Source organism: Schistocerca piceifrons, chromosome 1 (genome assembly GCF_021461385.2).
Source record: "Schistocerca piceifrons isolate TAMUIC-IGC-003096 chromosome 1, iqSchPice1.1, whole genome shotgun sequence".
Lineage (NCBI taxonomy): Eukaryota > Metazoa > Arthropoda > Insecta > Orthoptera > Acrididae > Schistocerca > Schistocerca piceifrons.
In genome coordinates, this window is record NC_060138.1 from 1,114,231,374 (window position 1) to 1,114,245,562 (window position 14,189).

The 14,189-nt window shown below is 43.3% G+C and overlaps 1 protein-coding gene across 1 annotated transcript in view; it reads right to left on the reverse strand.

Moving 5' to 3' along the window:
* Positions 1 to 326: 326 nt before the first annotated feature.
* Positions 327 to 14,189, reverse strand: part of LOC124777290 (WD repeat and FYVE domain-containing protein 3) — a 299,899-nt gene continuing 286,036 nt past the window's right edge. Inside the window, exon 55 of the mRNA XM_047252642.1 lies at positions 327 to 1,232. Coding sequence (XP_047108598.1) covers positions 1,115 to 1,232 — 118 coding nt within the window. The 3' untranslated portion in view covers positions 327 to 1,114. The remainder of the gene's footprint in view (positions 1,233 to 14,189) is intronic.

Here is a 14,189-nt window from a genome sequence, read left to right on the forward strand (position 1 = left end):
TGCCAGTATTGGAGTGCATAATTCCATATCAATACTTTTCTTGTAAATACTGGGAGACTGCCGACACAGTATCAAAACATAACTTCCTTTATACAAACCAATATTTAGGACAAAATATAGATTAATAGCCGTATAACAAAGATTAATTGAAAATTACACTTAATAACTGTAACAACAATTCTTCTTTCAGAAGAACAAAACTAGCAATTAAAATTCTTCATTCAGAAGAAGAATAATTATTATTACAAAATGTAATTTAACATCTTTATAACAATGATTAACTGAAAATTAAATTTTAGTAATTGTAAAAACAATAAAGACCAGTTTACAAGGCTATTATACTAATAATAATTTAAAAAGAATCACAAAAAAGCTAAAGAAACAAAGTTCATCGTCATATTCAGCTCCACCACAAATCTAATGGAACTTAAAGAAATATTTGTGGAAATTCCACTGCTGTCAATTTACTATGTATTTATAACTATGACTTATTATCCAGACAGCATGAGAGAGAAAAGGAGGGTGGTAGAGACTGACACAGCCATAGGTCATTACAAGAACAAGAACAACAACAAAGGGAGGAAAAACTCACAATTATTAGCATTCAAGAATTAAAATCTGAAGCCATTTCTAGTTATTAAAATTTCACATAAAACTAGCATCTGACTTGGAGCATCAAATGGCACTGACTATACATATGACTGTTGAGACTGACATTTATTAACACCCTGCAGCAAATTAAACTTACAAAATACAGTACAAAAGCATAACAAAACTATGATACATTTATTATTTGGTGTTCATACAACTTGTCTTCCAAAAAGACAAAGCATTCTTTTACCCTCGCTTCCTCACATTTATGCCCAATAATTTGACAGTTGCATTACTCATAATTCCAGCTTTACCAATACATTAATCAACTAAGTAACAAAATCCATTATTGTTTGTATCATCAATACTGCTAGTCATAATACAAGTTGCACCTTATGGAAATGAAAGAGGATTTCACATGATACAATACCTCCTGAGGTGAATTGACAATACACCAGGCAATGGTGTGAACTACTATTCTCTATGAAGGATGCTGGTTGCTGTGTATCACTAACACTGGGAACTATGTACCACTATCACCTGAAGCGTGCTGGGGCCGCAACAAAGTATAGCAGCGTTGGCACACACGAACTGGCTTCAGGATACGAAGTTTCGATATTTCTGATTCGAAACGACTACACCTAAAGTTTGGAATAAATGACAACAAAGAATTAAACTTTTGAAACCATAATTAGTGTATATAAGCTATTACTTATGATAATATTATACTACAGAATGTTAGAAATTTTAAGGCCATGCCTGCATACATCATGCTAACCTCTCTTTTGACAGGTCACTACGAAAGTGACAGAAGTAACAATGATAAAATTATTCAATTGAATAAATAGATTTTTATTTATCCAATTAAATAATTTTATCAATAATTGATTGTTTTAGAAGTAACAATGAGTCTCACAAAATACTGACTCAACATGTATTTAGACTCACATCAACAAAATAAGTTTCAACATTCAGAGACCCTCAGTATCTTGACAGGGTAACATAATTATCAATAAAAAAATGAAGTAAATGCTGTTATGTACTTAGAATGCTCAAAAATACCTACAGCAAAGAAACAGTGATGAGTGCCTATTCTGCATTTGTGTACAGTCTACAGCAATATAGTTTCCTATTTTTGGGTATTTAAAGCCTAGTAGAACACTCTTTTACTATTCAAAAATGAGCAATAAAAATTATAAAAGGTGTTACACATAGGAAGTCCTGTAGGAAAATTGTTATATCCTAGCCAGTAATGCCACCCGAGCCCGCTGCCAAAAGGTTGGCAGCATCAAAGTCCGGACGCCGTCCGCATAAGCAGCGCCAGCGAGACAGCAAATCGCTACAAGTCTGCGCGCGCCACCGCTGGCTTCTGGTTTCTTAAGCGCTGGAGTCGCGAGCGCTAGGACAGTTCTGTATTCGCCGCTCAGTTGTATACTCGCCACCGAATTGTGTACTTGCTAGTCAGTTGTGTGTTCATCGCAGCAGAGTTGTTTGTCGTCAGCCGACGCTGACCTAGCCGCTCCGACTCGAACTAGACAGATTTCTGTAGACACTGAGTTCACTACTGTGTTTCTGTATCTTCGTTAATAAAGATAAGTACTGACTTTTATTTACTCAGAGTGTTTGGGTTTTCATCTTTCTGTTCACTGTTCCAGCGGACCGGTCGGCCCGCTATTAAAAGTGTGGCGGTGACTTCGTAAGCCGTTTCTACAGCGAATTGTTTGACGCTACGAACGCCGCCACAAAACTGGCGACGAGGACTTCCGAACTCGTGTGCAGGGCTGGTCGAACTTGTTTCTGGTTATACTTATTATAGAGATAAAATTTTGGGGGCTGGTTTAATTTGTGTTCACTATGTCTGCCGAATTACAACAGTTGATCTTGTTACAGAGTCAGCAAATACAAAGTCTGGTGGACGTAATCGCCAAACAAGCGGCTAATCCTCCAACACAAAAGGAACAAGCACAGGCAGCACCACCTTTCCGTGCTTTTGATGCATCAAGCGAAGAATGGCGAGAATATTTCGCGCAGTTGCAGGCGCACATGACAGTCTACAAAATCACAGGTACTGAGCGGCAGCTTTATTTAATTTCCACTGCAGGCGTGGAAGTCTATCGACTGCTTTGTAAGTTGTTCCCGGAATCCCAGCCAGAAGCTTTAGACTATGACGTTGTTGTTAACAAGCTTGCTGAGTATTTCGAGTCGCGAGTTCATGTGGCAGCAGCCAGATTCAAGTTCTTCAGATTAAAGAAACTGTCACATCAATCTAATAAACAGTGGTTAACAGATTTACGGGGCCTCACCCGTCAGTGCCGATTTAATTGTGTGTGTGTGGAGCTTCCTACAGTGATGTCATGTTACGAGACGCTATTACTCAAAACATTGCAGATTCTCGTATTCGTGCTGCTATCTTAAAGTTGCCTGACCCGTCATTAGAGACTGTGATGAACATCATTGCAGCCCAAGATACTTTTGACTATGCTGAGTGTGAGTTAGATCAGCCATGTATTTCTCAAATTGCCTGTGCTAAGCAAGTTATGTCACGCCCGCGGCCCCACCGGCAGAGTCAGACTGTAAACACTAGCCGGCCGCGTCATGTTAAACACATTCGTCAGCCACGTGTGCAAAATGATAGAGTTAAGTCTTGCCCTAAGTGTGTTCTTGCTCATCCTCGTGAACGTTGCCCGTTGAGAAACGCGGTTTGTCACTTTTGTCAAAGGAAAGGACACATCCAGACTGTTTGTTTGCGTAAACGCAAGAACAATTCTAGTGCTGCCCAGCCCATGGATATTCATGTTCTTCAAAGCCAGCCCGCCCAGAAGGTCGCGTTTAAAGACTCTTCCACGGTTCGTGTGGGTAATAAACTTGTTCGCAATAAGCCACCCACCCAGCCCTCTGCTATGCGACCCAGGCGTAATTCAAACGCTGTAAAAAGTAATGTACAGACTGCAAGTGAAGCGGGAGTTGTTGTTCCACCCGCCCAACCCACGAGTTGTCGTAAGCAGCGAACACGCGCTAAACGCGCTGATTTTGTGTCTTCCCCCTCCACTGCACCGATCCAGAGGCAGTGTAATAAACTATTTGTGAAGCTACGCATCCAGGATAAGACCTTCAATTTTCAATTAGACACTGGTGCGTCTGTGACTCTCATAAATAGTGCTACGTATGCGGCTATCAGCCGTCCTAAACTTTCAGCGGCAAAACATTCTTTGGCTACTTATAGTGGAGAACAAATTCCTGTGTTAGGTGTATGTAGCGTGCCAGCCACATTCCGTGGCAATACAAAAACAGTTTCATTCACAGTGCTCCGCGCTACAGACAGTGTAAACATTAACATTTTCGGATTAGACTGTTTTGACTTGTTTGGCCTGTCTATCCAAGACAATGTGTTGCAAATTAATTCTGTTGTTGTTCCTCAAGACAGCATAACCGATTTGTGTAAACGATACAGTGACATATTTAAAGACGAACTAGGTTGTGCTGCGAACTTTGCCGCTCATATTACTTTAAAAGATAATGCTCAGCCTCGATTTTGTCGTGCTCGTCCAGTGCCTCACGCCCTCCGGGCACCTGTAGAAGATGAACTTCGTCGTTGGCAAAACAACGGTGTTATTCAACCCATTTCAGCGAGCCAGTGGGCTTCTCCCTTAGTTATTATAAAGAAACCGTCTGGCAAGTTACATTTGTGTGCTGATTTTAAGTCGACATTTAATCCTCAGACTGTCATTGATTCTTTTCCTTTGCCTAGACCGGACGAGCTGATGGATAAGTTAGGGGAAGCTCGTTTCTTTTCCAAAATTGATCTCCGTGAAGCATATTTGCAATTGCCCCTCGACGAGCAATCACAACAGTATTTTGTCATATACACATCGTTGGGGTTGTTCCGTTTTCTGCGTTTGCCTTTTGGTTGTGCGTCAGCTCCAGATGTTTTTCAGCGTTTTTTGTCACAACTTCTGGCTAATGTGCCATCGTGTTGCAACTATTTAGACGATATTGTTGTGTCCGGTCGGACGCCTGCTGAACATTTCCGTAATTTGGAGTGTTTGTTTACAGTGTTGTCTCAGGCAGGCCTATGTTGCAACATCGATAAATGTTCATTTTTCCTTACGGAGATGGAGTATCTGGGACATGTTATTAATGCTCAAGGCATTCATCCCTCCCAGTCACATTTAGCAGCTATTCGTGATTTGCCCGCCCCTCGCAATCTGCATGAATTGCAAGCAGTTCTTGGCAAATTGACATACTATATTAGGTTTATACCTAATGCATCACAGATTGCTGCACCGTTGCATCGTCTCCGCCGTAAGAATGTTCAGTTTGTGTGGTCAGCTGATTGCCAATCAGCCTTTCAGCAGCTTAAAGAGGCTTTATTGAATGATCGTTGTCTGGTCCATTACGACCCTAACAAGCCTCTGGTGTTAGCTTGAGATGCCTCTTCTTTCGGCCTCGGTGCTGTGTTGTCTCACCGAGTCGGTAACACCGAACGTCCCATTGCGTTCGCATCTAAATTGCTAAACAAAGCTCAGTGTAATTATAGCCAATTGGACAAGGAAGCGTTGGCTATTGTGTTCGGTGTCACAAAATTCCATCACTACCTCTATGGTAGACCATTCTATTTAGTAACAGATCACAAGCCCCCTGACGTCACTGTTTCATCCGTCTAAACCAGTTCCTCAGCGGACAGCTCAGAGACTACAACGTTGGGCTCTTTTGTTATCACAATACCAGTATGAGATACTGTATCGCCCTAACGCTCAGCATGCAAACGCTGATGCGCTTTCTAGATTGCCGATTGCTGTGGATGATGTCTTCGATTCCTCTGACGACTCTTGCCATCAGATTGACGCCGATAAGCATCAATCCCTCCGGGATTTTCCGATTGATTATCGTCAGGTGGCACGTGAGACAGCTACGGATCCTCATCTGAGTTTACTATTACGTTTTGTTCAACGTGGTTGGCCGTCCAAGGCAAAGGACATATCGGATCCTGTGGTTCGTCGCTATTATCCGCAACGTCATCTGTTGTCTGTTTCGCACGGAGATTTGCTGTTACGCACCGAGAATGACCAGCTTCGTGTAGTGGTTCCCCAAGTGCTCCAATCCAAGGTCCTCGACTTGTTGCATCAAGGTCATTGGGGAGTGGTCCGCACCAAGCAGCTTGCCCGCCGTCATTGTACATGGATCGGCATTGATAAGCAGATTACGCAGATGTCTACAGATTGTTCGACGTGTGCCAAACACCAAGCTGCTCCGCCTCAACGCTATTTTGAGTGGGCACGCCCTGCCGGTCCCTGGCAGCGAGTACATATTGATTTCGCTGGTCCATATTGGAATTCTCGTTGGCTCATCGTGATAGATGCATTTAGTAATTTTCCGTTTGTTGTGCCCATGCAGTCTACAATGTCTGCACAAACTATACAGGCGTTGACTTCAATTTTTTGTATTGAGGGTCTTCCAGAAGTTTTAGTGTCTGACAATGGTCCACAATTTACCTCTGCTGAATTTGAAAGTTTTTGTTCTGCCAATGGCATTCGCCATGTTCTTACTCCGCCGTTCCACCCTCAATCGAATGGTGCAGCGGAACGTTTTGTACGCACATTCAAGGATCATATGGACCGCCTTCGTGCTACGCACTCTCGTCAGCAGGCCCTCATCACGTTCCTGTCGTCGTACCGGACCTCGCCACGCGACGGCCCTTCGCCTGCGGAGCTTCTCCACGGCCGTCGTCATCGCACCCTACTACGGTTGTTGCACCCCCCGGATCGACTCGCCGCTTCTGAGCATCGCACGCGTTTTCAGCGCAACGACGCCGTTTTTTTTCAGAGTTTATCACGGTCGCCGTCGTTGGGAACGTGGTACCGTGATAAGGGTCCAGGGTCGCGGTTTTTATACTGTTCAAGGTGCACAGGAGGCATCAGAACCAGTTGCGCCGCACTGGCCGCCCGGATTCTGCCGCTCGTTCTTTGTCCACAGATTTGGTCCGCGGCGGGTTCCAGCCGCGCCTTCCAACTTTGCTGCCGCCCCCAGGGCAGCAGCAGCAGCAGCCGTCGCCGCTACCACGCCGACAGCCCGTCCCGTTGATGCCTCCCGCGCAGCTTCATCCGGGAGCGCCCCAGGTGGTCGCTCCGGCGCCTGCGGTCCCTCTTCAGTCGCCACCGCCTTCGGAGCTGATGGACGTCCCAAGCGGTGGCTGTGCAGCCTGTCCTGCAGCCGCTTTCCTTGGGCACCCCCAAGGAGTCTGACACCGCAGCGCTTTGTCCGGCGCCCACTCAGCAGCCGTCGACGCAGCGTCAGGAGACGCTGCCCCTCTTCGTGGGTCCCGACGCCCCGTCGCGTCCAGTACCAGAAGCTGCGCCCGTGGTCACAGGCATGCACCCTGACCTCGGTTTTCAGTCGGTGTTTCCTGAGGCCCCGCGCAGCCAATGCTGGGGTGCGGACCGGGGACTGCCACCGACAACAGTCTCCGCCCCGGTCTCTTCTGCTACGCCTGCGGCCAGACCCCTCCCCCGCCGTCGACGCTCGCCACGTCATTATTCAACGACGGTGCGGCGATTTGGGGGGGAGGAGTGTTATATCCTAGCCAGTAATGCCACCCGAGCCCGCTGCCAAAAGGTTGGCAGCATCAAAGTCCGGACGCCGTCCGCATAAGCAGCACCAGCGAGACAGCAAATCGCTACAAGTCTGCGCGCGCCACCGCTGGCTTCTGGTTTCTTAAGCGCTGGAGTCGCGAGCGCTAGGACAGTTCTGTATTCGCCGCTCAGTTGTATACTCTCCACCGAATTGTGTACTTGCTAGTCAGTTGTGTGTTCATCGCAGCAGAGTTGTTGTTTGTCGTCAGCCGACGCTGACCTAGCCGCTCCGACTCGAACTAGACAGATTTCTGTAGACACTGAATTCACTACTGTGTTTCTGTATCTTCGTTAATAAAGGTAAGTACCGACTTTTATTTACTCAGAGTGTTTGGGTTTTCATCTTTCTGTTCACTGTTCCAGCGGACCGGTCGGCCTGCTATAAAAAGTGTGGCGGTGACTTCGTAAGCCATTTCTACAGCGAATTGTTTGACGCTACGAACGCCGCCACAAAAGAAATATTGAAAGAACTGGAAGTTATGACTCTTCCATCTATATATGTCTACGAAAGTATATGCCCTTTGAAATCCCATCCCCGGTTCTTTCTTTTTTTTTTTTCTTTTTTTAAACAGAGATTACCATGACTGTGAACTAGACAAAGAACTGACTTTCATAGAGAAGTACAAAAGAAAGTCCAGTATCACTAAAGTGCAATGTACAAGTATCATCCCAAAATCTGTTTTAGTGCCCTAACCTCAAAAATTAAAAACAAGCTTAAGAAAATGCTTATAAGTGAAAGCTTTTACAGTGTTGAAGAGTACATGAATTTTATGAGTTCAAGAGCAACCATAACTCAAGTTAAATGTAGCCATGTGTCACTGGATATAGTATAAATGAAGATTTTGTTTGGTTTATGTACTTGGTTATCTGAATGATCTGCATATTTATCTGCACGATTTGCTTCTGTTTATGTATTTAATTAACAGTATGATTTGTATGCAGACATTATTACTTAAGGTTTTTTATATCAACATATGACAAGTCCTAATCACAGAATTTAAGGAGACAATCATTCAACTAGATTACAAATGCAAACTTTAGGATCATTTTTGAATGTAGTACGATGGTAAAGAGAAGAGCAAACTGAATGAAAGAATATATATTCCATTTAACTATTTAATATATTCATACGGAGAAAACTTCACCTACTGGACAAAACAACTAGCAGACTATTCAAGATATTCTGAGAAGAATGTTGTGTTACTGGACTTGGACTATAATCACTACACATTTTTACACAAAGAACAAAAATGCCTTCCTCTCATGTGGACAAGTTATGCAAACAAATATAACAACTTGTCTGTTGCTTAGCTACTGAAAGCACAGAATCAGGTATGCTGGAACTGTACGAATGAAGATGACACAGATTCTCAGCAGTGTGATTTATCAGCGTCTGAGGAGCCACTGGAAGGACAGAAGCTGGCCAATCACAAGAGTGGTACAACCAATGCCACTGAATTGTCTCGAGGTGTAATTTTATGATGTGGACACTCACTTTCAAACAACAAGAGGTATTCAGATAAGATTAAGGTAAGACTGTCAGTGAACAAGAACAGCCAGAGAAAAATTAGCTTATGTTCGCAGCCCACTGTAATAGGTGGCACACAATGATGATATGCAGAGTATCAAAATAAATTGTTTGCACTTGTGTTTGTGAAGGCATGAAGCACATTAGGCCGTAAGATTATTGGCCTATATTGACTGTTCCATAACGGCACTAGGGAACTGCCTGAAGCCACTGGGCACGAAACTGTTGTGAATAATACAAATCAAAACATAGGATGAAGCTTAACAACCAATACATTCACCCATACAGATGTACGAGACAACCAAATATCGTAGTGGTGTTCTGACTGGGTGGACATGAATTAACATTGGACAGTAAAAAGATCTAAACATCTACTAATTAAGCAACAAAACATAACAATATTTATCCATTTAGGTAATATTATTTTCAGTACAGGAATATGAACTACTGAAAAACATTTTGCACCACGTGCATATTTGCAAGCTTCTTAGGGGACAAATTCAAGGGGAGCAGAGAATGAAAGAATAAGTTTATCAAACATACAAAATAAAAACACTTTACTTTGAAATAAAACAAAACATAAAGCAACATAAAGGCACTCTGTTTGAAAGGGGGTATCTTTCCTTGTCTATCAAATCAAAGTCTGTTGCTAGAGAACTTTTAATCCTGTGCTGCTGCATCTCAGTGCACTGTGACATGCTTTCACCTACTTGACATGTATCTCAAATGTAGTAAGAATAAAACAAAGAGCTGTATTTACTGGATTTATACATATGTGACTGGTTGCAATTTTACAAGAGACCAGCTTCAGGGCTCTGAGCATAACAAACATGTAATTTCTTGTTCTGTATAAAATATGACCTGTGAATATCTGCAGTTACTTTCAAAAAATCATATATTTACTAAATTAGGCTGAACCAATTCCAGTTACATAAGTGCATGTCACATAATATTAGGTCGGTGCATAAGTTTGTAGCATTTTTCTATAAGTTTAATAAACACAACAGACACACATAAAAGAGACTACAGTCATCAGCAATAACTTCTCTTTCACTATTCACAAAAGTCTGCCAACATTTTTGCAATTCCACAACTGTGGAAATCACAGTTTCAATGCAAAGAACTCTTTGAGCAATGTTCGAAGCACATTTTCATCCAGAAAGGAAGGTCCTTGAAGGTTGTTCAATAGAGAGAAGAAAAGGTGAAAATCAGATGGCGCAATATCAGGTGAATAAGGTGGCTGCAAAATGACTTCCCAACGCAACTCCTATATCGTGCTTTTTGTCAGTGTAGCAGAATACAGGTGGGCATTATCATGGAATAGCATTACATTCATGTAGTCTTGCTGGTTGTTACTCCGGGAGTGAATCTGAAAGCCATCTCAGTTGTTGACAATAACTATCATCAGTGATGGTTACATCTCAGGGAAGCAATTCGTAATAAACCACACTGTCGCTGTTCCAGCAGATGTATAACATTATCTTTTGTGGATGCATGGGGGTCTTTGTATGGGGAGTTGCTGCTTTATTTTGGCTCAGCCATTCCTTTCTTTATTGATATTGGCATAAAGACATCATATCTCATCACCTGTGATAATATAGGATAGGAATGGTCGGTGTTGTTGTTGAGCAAGCAAAGAAGCACATATGGCCACCCGCCGAGTTTTGTGATTTTGGCTTAGAGCATGTGGTACCCATACACCCTATCTTTGAACCTGTTCCATTGCATGCAAATGTTGCACAATGGTGAAATGATCACAGTTCATCACATATGCCAGTTCTTGCATACACTGACTGGGATCATTGTAGATTGAGGTGTTTAAATGCTCGTCATCAAACCCTGAAGGTCTTCCTAAATGTGGAGAGTCACTAATGCCAAAACAATCTTACTTAAAATGAGAAAACCATTTTCCTACTCTGCTCTATCCAATGGGATTGTCACCATACATGGTACAATTTTGTTTCTGGCTACCTCTGCCGCTGTCACCCCTCTAATGAAACACAAAAGAATATGTCGAAAATGTTACGGTTTCTCCACTTGGAACTCCATTTCCTAGCATCCACATCTCCACTCACTATCTCCAACGGTTTCTCCACTTGGAACTCCATTTCCTAGCATCCACATCTCCACTCACTATCTCCAAATCACAAAATGACAATATGTAAACTTAAGACAGCAACAGCGAACTACAAATAAAAGGTGTCAATCGATAAATAAACTCACAGTAAGTGGAACACCAACATGCAAAACAAAAATGCTAAAAACTTATGAACCAACCTAATAATTATGATACAAGACACTGTCTATAGAACATACTACAAATTTCAAGTGGTCCCTGACAAGCCAAACACGTAGCATGTCGGGATATGGCAGCAAGAGAGGGGAAGAAAACCAATGTGCACTCCGTGTGCATTCCGGGGGGAGTCATTCCAGATGTGGAAAGGGTCCTTCCGGATGCCATGAAGGGTACAGGGTGCACCCATCTGCAGGTGGTCGCTCATGTCGGCACCAATGATGTGTGTCGCTATGGATCCGAGAAAATCCTCTCTGGCTTCCGGCGACTATCTGATTTGGTGAAGACTGCCAGTCTCGCTAGCGGGATGAAAGCGGAGCTCACCATCTGCAGCATCGTCGACAGGACTGACTGCGGTCGACAGGACTGACTGCGGACCTTTGGTACAGAGCCGAGTGGAGGGTCTGAATCAGAGGCTGAGACGGTTCTGCGACCGTGTGGGCTACAGATTCCTCGACTTGCGCCATAGGGTGGTGGGGTTTTGGGTTCCGCTGGATAGGTCAGGAGTCCACTACACACATCAAGCGGCTATACGGGTAGCAGGGGTTGTGTGGCGTGGGCTGGGCGGTTTTTTAGGTTAGATGGCCTTGGGCAAGTACAGGAAGGGCAACAGCCTCAACGGGTGCAGGGCAAAGTCAGGACATGCGGGGACCAAGCAGCAATCGGTATTGTAATTGTAAACTGTCGAAGCTGCGTTGGTAAAGTACCGGAACTTCAAGCGCTGATAGAAAGCACCGAAGCCGAAATCGTTATAGGTACAGAAAGCTGGTTGAAGCCAGAGATCAATTCTGCCAAAATTTTTACAAAGGCACAGACGGTGTTTACAAAGGATAGATTGCATGCAACCGGTGGTGGAGTGTTCGTCGCTGTTAGTAGTAGTTTATCCTGTAGTGAAATAGAAGTGGATAGTTCCTGTGAATTATTATGGGTGGAGGATACACTCAACAACCGAGCTAGGTTAATAATTGGCTCCTTTTACCGACCGCCCGACTCAGTAGCATTAGTGGGAGAACAACTGAGAGAAAATTTGTAATACATTTCACATAAATTTTCTCAGCATGTTATAGTCTTAGGTGGAGATTTCAATTTACCAGATATAGACTGGGACACTCAGATGTTTAGGACAGGTGGTAGGGACAGAGCATCGAGTGACATTATACTGAGTGCACTATCTGAAAATTACCTCGAGCAATTAAACAGAGAACCGACTCGTGGAGATAACATCTTGGACCTACTGATAACAAACAGACCCGAACTTTTCGACTCTGTATGTACAGAACAGGGAATCAGTGATCATAAGGTCGTTGCAGCATCCCTGAATATGGAAGTTAGTAGGAATATAAAAAAATGGAGGAAGGTTTATCTGTTTAGCAAGAGTAATATAAAGCAGATTTCAGACTACCTAACAGATCAAAATGAAAATTTCTGTTCCGACACTGACAATGTTGAGTGTTTATGGAAAAAGTTCAAGGCAATCGTAAAACGCGTTTTAGACAGGTACGTGCCGAGTAAAACTGTGAGGGACGGGAAAAACCCACCGTGGTACAACAACAAAGTTAGGAAACTACTGCGAAAGCAAAGAGAGCTTCACTCTAAGTTTAAACGCAGCCAAAACCTCTCAGACAAACAGAAGCTAAACGATGTCAAAGTTAGCGTAAGGAGGGCTATGCGTGAAGCGTTCAGTGAATTCGAAAGTAAAATTCTATGTCCCGACTTGACAGAAAATCCTAGGAAGTTCTGGTCTTACGTTAAATCAGTAAGTGGCTCGAAACAGCATATCCAGACACTCCGGGATGATGATGGCATTGAAACAGAGGATGACACACGTAAAGCTGAAATACTAAACACCTTTTTCCAAAGCTGTTTCACAGAGGAAGACCGCACTGCAGTTCCTTCTCTAAATCCTCGCACAAACGAAAAAATGGCTGACATCGAAATAAGTGTCCAAGGAATAGAAAAGCAACTGGAATCACTCAACAGAGGAAAGTCCACTGGACCTGACGGGATACCAATTCGATTCTACACAGAGTACGCGAAAGAACTTGCCCCCCTTCTAACAGCCGTGTACCGCAAGTCTCTAGAGGAACGGAAGGTTCCAAATGATTGAAAAAGAGCACAGGTAGTCCCAGTCTTCAAGAAGGGTCGTCGAGCAGATGCGCAAAACTATAGACGTATATCTCTGACATCGATCTGTTGTAGAATTTTAGAACATGTTTTTTGCTCGAGTATCATGTCGTTTTTGGAAACCCAGAATCTACTATGTAGGAATCAACATGGAATCCGGAAACAGCAATCGTGCGAGACCCAACTCGCTTTATTTGTTCATGAGACCCAGAAAATATTAGATACAGGCTCCCAGGTAGATGCTATTTTTCTTGACTTCCGGAAGGCGTTCGATACAGTTCCGCACTGTCGCCTGATAAACAAAGTAAGAGCCTACGGAATATCAGACCAGCTGTGTGGCTGTATTGAAGAGTTTTTAGCAAACAGAACACAGCATGTTGTTATCAATGGAGAGACGTCTACAGACGTTAAAGTAACCTCTGGCGTGCCACAGGGGAGTGTTATGGGACCATTGCTTTTCACAATATATATAAATGACCTAGTAGATAGTGTCGGAAGTCCCATGCGGCTCTTCACGGATGATGCTGTAGTATACAGAGAAATTGCAGCATTAGAAAATTGTAGCGAAATGCAGGAAGATCTGCAGCGGATAGGCACTTGGTGCAGGGAGTAGCAACTGACCCTTAACATAGACAAATGTAATGTATTGCAAATACATAGAAAGAAGGATCCTTTATTGTATGATTATATGATAGCGGAACAAACACTGGTAGCAGTTACCTCTGTAAAATATCTGGCAGTTTGCGTGCGGAACGATTTGAAGTGGAATGATCATATAAAATTAATTGTTGGTAAGGCGGGTACCAGGTTGAGATTCATTGGGAGAGTCCTTAGAAAATGTAGTTCATCAACAAAGGAGGTGGCTTACAAAACACTCGTTCGACCTATACTTGAGTATTGCTCATCAGTGTGGGATCCGTACCAGATCGGTCTGACGGAGGAGATAGAGAAGATCCAAAGAAGAGCGGCGCGTTTTGTCACAAGGTTATTTGGTAACCGTGATAGCGTTACGGAGATGTTTAAC